Genomic DNA, 8,146 nt, shown 5'->3' on the forward strand with positions numbered 1-8,146 from the left:
TCATTGCTGTTTGTGGGAGCTTGCTGTGTCTAAATTGGTTGCTGCGTTTCCTACATTACAACAGTGACTACACTTCAAAAAGTGCTTCATTGGTTGCAAAGCGCTTTGGGACGCCTAGAGATCGTGAAAGGCGCTATATAAATGCAGTTTTTTCTTTTTTCTCTTTTGCTTCTACCCAAAATCCCACCCTCTGAGAAATAATCCAGGATTCCTGCTCCTGATCATTGGGCATTGCTGGGTTACATGGACATCCGGTGCGATTAAGTTTGTGCTTGGCTGTGATACCTCCCCTCCCCTCCACCAATTATGAAACATTCAAGGGGAGATTTCACTGGTTCTGTACCTGGACACATTGGATTGCCGAGGGTCAGTAGGTACAGAAAAAGTGGATGGGCTGGAGCACATACCAGTAAAAGAACTGGACTAATTTTCGATTCGTTATCTATCCAGGAGACTCAGTACACAAGAGTAGGGAAATCTCCTGACATTCACATGAAGGACAGCTGGGGGTACTGGAGAGTGGCCAGTGGCTATGAAACCAATGTAAGCCAAGGTACTGGACAGTGGCCAATGACTCTGGATTTAGTACACCCCAGTATGAGTCAATGCTTCCAGCCAAGGTACTGGAGAGTTGGCTGTGGGACTGTATAGCCCAGTGCGAGTCACTGCCTTCAAAAGAAAGGGAAGCTACAGTCACATTGCAAGCTCCGCACTAAGTAGTTAAATTTGGGTCGGAGGCTTCCCGCGGGTGCAAGCCTCCGACCTGTACTTACCTAGCGCGCCGGCCATTGTGCTGTGGGCCCGTGTGGGATTCCGATCCTGGGCCTGCTCCAACTGCCAGCGCACAGTGCTTGTGTATCCCGGGGCACAGTTAGTTTGAAGCATCCCCTGGGATCACGTGGGCCATGGAGAGCCAATTGGAGCAGGGAATCTGTATTCATAGATTTGACAGGAAGGCCTGTCAAATCTATGAATAAAATTCAGCCCCAAAACATAACTAAAACTTTAAATAATTTTTTTTTAAATCACATTTTTAAAATAACTATAAATTACATAAAATAACTATTTTAAACAATAATTTAAATTTTTGAAAAAATTAATTACAGTTTCTAATGGGGCTAAAAATAAACTTACCTTTCTTTAAAGTATTTAAAAATAATAAACCTGTGGAAAAAATGTTTTAATTTTACTTAATTCACCACTTACCTTGTTAAAAGCAGGCCTTGCGACTGCTTTTTAAAAGTGTCGTCCCTGGAGACTTACCCTCCCGGAGAAACCTGCAAAAAAAACGGAAGTTCCAGGCGTACGCACTGCCTCTCCGGCGCACGCGTTCGACCCGTGAACCCCTTCCTTTAAGGAAACGGAAGTTCCGGTTTCCTGCGCATGCGCAGTGCACGCACGAAACCGGCACTTTCGTTGGGCCTACGGGTGAGTACCCAGCGCGTACTCACCCGTGGGGACCCGAAGTTCTGGCCCATTATTGCAATGATTTATGTCCCTCTTTCACCCCATTGCTCCATGCTAACTTGCTGGGTTCTGATGTAGTTCCAGCACTGAACTTGAAGTGTTTCCCCTGCTTCGAACAAAGGCCCGCAGTCGATTTAGAATATGTTTGTTGAAGCAACTCGTGGAGCAGAGGCCTGCCACACTCGGCTTAATCTGTGCACAGCAGTTACACAGTTTCCTTCGGATATCTCCGCAGACAAATATATACAACAAAGGATCGAATATGTTGTTGAGATTCATTAAAGCCAAGGTTACGTGATAATAGAAAGGCGCAGAAAATTCATGGGCACAGATGTCAACAGCAGAGAATAAGACAATGATCCTGTAAATGTAGACAATGTGGAATGGGCCGAAAAGTGTAAAAAATATAAATCCCACTGTGAATAGCAAGTATTGGATCCTTTTCTTTTCGTCTGGTTCCAGTGATGTGGATCTCTGAATAGCTCGCAGGGTGCTTCCGTATGTGAAACAAAGTATGAAACAGGGAATGATAAACGCGATACAGATGGATACCATCCTCAGTATGGCATATGTTCGCAATAGCGGATACATCTCCAAGCACCACTCATTCTCGCCGAACCTAAATAGCAGGACGAAGGTTAGACCTGCCAAGCCACAGACTATCCACCCGCACATGCTGATTATAAAGGCAAACTTCTTCGTCCGAAGCCCATGGGAGCGCAAAGGGTGGACGATGGCCAGGTAACGGTCAATGGCTGTCCAGGTCAGGAAGTAAATACCGGCGTAAATATCAACGTAGAACACAAAGCCAGTTAACTTGCAGGTGGCCTCTCCATACACCCAGCGCACCCCATTAGCATTATAAATAATCCACAGAGGCAGGGTCATAAGGTGGAAAAGGTCGGTGATTAAGAGGTTCAGCACGTAGGTGAGGAGCAGTCCAGTTTGGAGCCTCAACTGATACAGGCCGCAAATAGCAATGACATTCAAGGGCAGGCCGATGGCTAAGGTGCAACTGTAAACCACAATGGAGAAGAGTCTGCCTGAGCTGGTGTCGATCTCACACTTCATCGTGTTGTTCATTTTCGCTCACTCCCTGCCAAATGTCCATCCTATGCTCTCTGTTTCCACATGACCCAGCAGTCCGGACTAGCCTTTGCTCACTCAGCAATCTGGCCTGTAAGTAAAAAGCATCTGGTAAGAGTGCAGTATCATCGGTCAAATGTTTACTTCCTCAATATTTTAAAATCATGAATCCAACAGTGAGTAGGAGCCGTAATCATTTCCTACTTTTTTAACTGTGAGGCTTCTCATCGCTGGTCTCCCGTTTCCACATGACTTTGAGCGTGGGCAGGTGGCCCCAGACCTGCATTGATGTCTCTCTGAACTGTTTGAGGATGATCGGGTACGGTAGTCTAGTGGTTATGTTACTGAGCTAGTAATTCAGAGGCCTGAGCCAGTAATCCAGAGAACGCGAGTCCAAATCCCAACTCAAATTCAAATTTGTTTAACAAAATCTGGAAATAAAAAACTGGTGTCAATAAAAGTGACCACGAAACATAGAAACATAGAAGATAGGAGCAGGAGTAGGCCATTCGGCCCCTCGAGCCTGCTCCGCCATTCAATGCGATCATGGCTGATCATCCAAGTTCAGTACCCGGTCCCTGCTTTCTCCCCATACCCCTTGATCCCTTTAGCCTTAAGAAATATATCCAACTCCTTCTTGAATATATTTAATGTATTGGCCTCTACTGCCTTCTGTGGTAGAGAATTCTGCAGGTTCACCACTCTCTGGGTGAAGAAATTCCTCCTCATTTCTGTCCAAAAAGGCCTACCTCTTATCCTTAGACTATGACCCCTGGTTCTGGACTCCCCGACCATCGGAAACATCCTTCCTGCATCTAGTCTGTCCAGTCCTGCCAGAATTTTGTAAGTTTCAATGAGATCACCTCTCATTCTTCTAAACTCCAGCGAGTACAAGCCCAATCGTCCCAATCTCTCCTTATACGTCATTCCTGCCATCGCAGGTATCAGCCTGGTGAATCTTCGCTGAACTCCTTCCATGGCAAGAATATCCTTCCTCAGATAAGGCGACCAAACACAATACTCAAGATGTAGTCTCACCAAGGCCCTGTACAACTGCAGCAAGACATCCTTGTTCCTGTACTCAAACCCTCTCGCTACGAAGGCCAACATACCATTTGCCTTCTTAACCGCCTGCTGCGCCTGCATGCTTACCTTCAGCAACTGGTGCACAAGCAAACCCAGGTCTCGTTGCACTTCCCCTTCTCCCAATCTATTGCCATTCAGATAATAATCTGCCTTCCTGTTTTTGCCACCAAAGTGGATAACCTCACATTTATCCACGTTATATTGCATGTGCCATGCTTCTGCCCAATCACCCAACATGTCCAAATCATCCTGGAGTTTCTCGGCATCGGAGTGTCATTAAAACCCCAACTGTGTTCACTAATGTCCTTTAGGGAAGGAAACCTGCTGTCCTTACCCGGTCTGAGCCTATATCTGACTCCAGTCCCACACCAAATGTGGTTGACTCTTAACCTCTCTCTGAGGTGGCCACTCAGTTGTGTCAAACTACCACCAGCAGTTCAAGAGGCAGCCCCACCTCTACCTTCCCAGGGCAACTAGTGATGGGCAAGTAAGGAGTGTGATGGAATACTCTCCACTTGCCTGGATGAGTGCAGCTCCAACAACACTCAAGAAGCTCGTCACCATCCAGGACAAAGCAGCCCGCTTAATTGGCACCCCATCCACCACCTTCAACATTCACTCCCTCCACCACCGGCGCACCGTGGATGCAGTGTGTACCATCTAAAAGATGCACTGCAGCAACTCGCCAAGGCTTCTTCGGCAGCACCTCCCAAACCCACGACCTCTTCCACCTAGAAGGACAAGGGCAGCAGGCACATGGGAACACCACCACCTCCAAGTTCCCCTCCAAGTCACGCACCATCCTGACTTAGAAGTATATCGCCATTCCTTCATCGTTGCTGGGTCAAAATCTTGGAACTCCCTCCCTAACAGCACTGTGGGAGTACCATCACCACACGGACTGCAGCGGTTCAAGAAGGCGGCTCACCACCACCTTCTCAAGGGCAACTAGGGACGCCCACATTCCATAAACGAATAAAAATAAATAAATGCCGGCCTTGCCAGTGGCTCCCACACCCTGAGAATGAATAAAATTTAAATATTTTCCTCTGATTTTTCTTCTTTTCATCCCCAATGGCTCAGATCTGAAGCCTGACTTGTTAAGAGATTATAGCGTGGACGGATGGTGAGGAGGTGGGCGAGCCGTTGAACTTCAAGCCCAAAGAATATGGTTCTAAGAACTAATCTCTGTAGATAATTTTTAACTGCCCACAATGTACCTCCTTTGTTTCAATAACATCACAGTAACTAATTGCTTCTCAGTTAACCAGCAGAGTCTTGTTGCTATCCCAGAAAAGAGTTACTGGGACTTTCTGGATTTTGAATAAATGACCACCCAAATTCAAAAAGGAAACATCAGCCAAATACAAACAATCACACAAATTTCTTTTAAGTTTGAACTATTTCCCTTTCAAGTGCATTACCATGGAAACTTACAAATTTGTACAGAAATAACTATTGTATAGGAATCGGAACTGTAGTTGTTTTTTTTTTCCAAAACCTCCGTTACCAGGATTATTCTCTTTGGCCAGAGAACCAGAAAGGTGGATCTTCTGCGCACTTCTCTAGATCCGCCCCAACCCTCACCCATCAACCTGGGTCAGGGTACCATCCCGTATTCACCGCAGGCTCCTGGTGGGAATTCCACCGCCAAAAGGGAGCCAGACATGGTGAGGACATAAAATCCTGGCAGTGCTGCAGGGAGATACCATTGCAGCACCAAAAGAAGCAGTGTGGGACCACAAAGAGTAGAAGCATCCTGAGCATTGGCCAAGACCCAGGTCTTCAGCAGGTAAGTATTTGGGTCCAACTGATGGGAGAGAAGAGGCCACGACAAGGACCTGTCCTTCCACGGGGAGACTTCAAGGCTTAACATAGGATTACAAAGGATATACGGCACAGAAACAGGCCATTTGGCCCAACCAGTCCATGCCGGCGTTTATGCTCCACTCGAGCCTCCTCCCGTCTTTCCTCATCTAACTATCAGCATAACCCTCTATTCCCTTCTCCTTCATATTTTTTTTATTTTTTATTATTCATTGATGGGATGTGGGCGTCGCTGGCTAGGCCTGCATTTAGTGCCCATCCCTAATTGCCCTTGAGAAGATGGTGGTGAGCCGCCTTCTTGAACCGCTGCAGTCCATATGGTGTAGGTACACCCACAATGCTGTTAGGAAGGGAGTTCCAGGATTTTGGCCCAGCGACAGTGAAGGAATGGCGATACAGGTCCAAGTCAGGATGGTGTGTGGCTTGGAGGGGAACTTGTAGGTGGTGATGTTCCCATGCGTCTGCTGCCCTTGTCCTTCTAAGTGGTAGAGGTCATGGGTTTGGAAGGTGCTGTTGAAGGAGCTTTGGCGAGTTGCTGCAGTGCATCCTGTAGATGGTACACACTGCAGCCACAGTGCGCCGGTGGTGGAGGGAGTGAATGTTGAAGGTGGTGGATGGAGTGCCAATCAAGCGGGCTGCTTTATCCTGAATGGTGTCGAGCTTCTTGAGTGTTGTTGGAGCTGCACTCATCCAGGCAAGTGGAGAGTATTCCATCACACTCCTGACTTGTGCCTTGTAGATGGTGGAAAGGCTTTGGGGAGTCAGGAGGTGAGAAACTCGCCGCAGAATACCCAGCCTCTGGCCTGCTCTTGTAGCCACAGTATTTATATGGCTGGCCCAGTTCAGTTTCTGATCAATGGTAACCCCCAGGATGTTGATAGTGGGGGATTCAGCGATGGTAATGCCATTGAATGTCATATGCTTGTCCAGCCTTCCCTGAAATGCATCTATACTATTCGCTTCAACCACTCCCTGTGGTAGCAAGTTCCACATTCTCACCACTCTCTGGGTAAAGAAGTTTCTCCTGAATTCCCTATTGGATTTCTTGGTGACTACCTTATATCGATGGCCTCTAGTTATGCTCTTCCCCACAAGTGGAAACATTCTCTCTGTAGCCACTTTATCAAAATTTTTCATATTTTTAAAGACCTCTACTAGGTCACCCCTCAGCCTTCTCTTTTCAAGAGAAAAGAGATCCAGCCTGTTCATCCTTTCCTGATATGTATACCCTTGCATTTCTGGTATCATCCTTGTAAATCTTCCCTGCACCCTCTCCAGTGCCTCTATAGCCTTTTTATAATATGGTGACCAGAACTGCATGCACTACTGGCACACTGAAGGCGGTGTTGGACTTCGTCATCAACGTCTGCCCTTTTTGACAGTAGACTCCCGAGGTATGAAAAGTGGTCCACGTTGTCCAAGGCCTTGTCGTGGATTTTGGTAATCGGGATGCAGTACTGTGTGGCGGGGCAGGTTGGTAGAGGACCTTTGTCTTACGGATGTTTAGTGTAAGGCCCATGCTCTCGTACGCTTCGGTGAAGGTGTTGACGATGGTTTGGAGTTCGACCTCTGAGTGTGTGCAGATGCAAGCGTCGTCTGCATACTGTAATTCAATGACAGAGGATGGGACGACCTTGGATCTGGACTGGAGGTGACGGGGGTTGAACAGTTTTCCATTTGTTCTGTAGATTAGCTCCACTCCAGCGGGGAGGTTACTGAGGGTGAGATGGAGCATTGCAGCAAGGAAGATCGAGAAGAGTGTTGGTGCAATGACACATCCTTGCTTGACCCCGGTCATAGAGTCATAGTGTCATAGAGTTATACAGCACAGAAACAGGCCCTTCGGCCCATCGTGTCTGCGCCGGCCATCAAGCCCTGTCTATTCTAATCCCATTTTCCAGCACTTGGTCCGTAGCCTTGTATGCTATGGCATTTCAAGTGCTCATCTAAATGCTTCTTGAATGTTGTGAGGGTTCCTGCCTCTACCACCCTTTCAGGCAGTGAGTTCCAGATTCCAACCACCCTCTGGGTGAAAAAGATTTCTTCAAATCCCCTCCAAACCTCCTGCCCCTTATCTTGAAACTATGCCCCCTGGTTATTGACCCCTCTACCAAGGGGAAAAGTTCCTTTCTATCTACCCTATTGAAATAAAGAATAGATTTGCCTTCCAAAGTTAGGCTTTATTAACTTTAAAATCGGCAGCATATCTTTCTACACCCAGTCCCAACTAAAGCTAGAAAAGGACTGAATTTAAGGTAGCCACAACACATCATGTGATCATCAACTACCAATGAGATTACAACACATATCCCAAGGCAGTTAACAAACAACGAATCACAATACTTTTACTAATCAAGGAATAATCACCACATTCACCCCTCCTTTAAAATATACTCTAACCTAATAACTTTTACAATTTACAATTAATTATTTACAACTAAACTATGCACGAGAATAAAACTATTTACATAACACAATACTAAATGAACAACAACAAATAATAACATTACGCATAAGTATTAAGTATCTCTCAACTAAAACAATATACTATAATATTTCAACAATTTTTAAAACATTACTATCAATTTAAAAGTTCATTTTCAATCGGTCGACCGGATATCTTGTTCGTGTCGACCTTCTTAACCTTGGTGAAATTCCTTGCCCTCCCACGCCAGAAGGC

The 8,146-nt window shown here is 46.2% G+C and overlaps 1 protein-coding gene across 1 annotated transcript; it reads right to left on the reverse strand.

Moving 5' to 3' along the window:
- Positions 1-1,521: 1,521 nt before the first annotated feature.
- LOC147109031 (G protein-coupled receptor 4-like) lies at positions 1,522-2,550 on the reverse strand. Its single transcript, XM_086004170.1, has one exon. It carries the CDS (start codon positions 2,548-2,550, stop codon positions 1,522-1,524), a length of 1,029 nt encoding a protein of 342 aa, XP_085860296.1.
- Positions 2,551-8,146: the final 5,596 nt, after the last annotated feature.

This window comes from Somniosus microcephalus, chromosome 12 (assembly GCF_052327205.1).
Source record: "Somniosus microcephalus isolate GS21.2 chromosome 12, FLI_Smic_1.0, whole genome shotgun sequence".
NCBI classification, from domain to species: domain Eukaryota; kingdom Metazoa; phylum Chordata; class Chondrichthyes; order Squaliformes; family Somniosidae; genus Somniosus; species Somniosus microcephalus.

Excerpts from the sequence above, each read along its gene's own strand:
- LOC147109031 (XM_086004170.1), bottom strand. The coding sequence starts at position 2,550 with ATGAACAACACGATGAAGTGTGAGATCGACACCAGCTCAGGCAGACTC.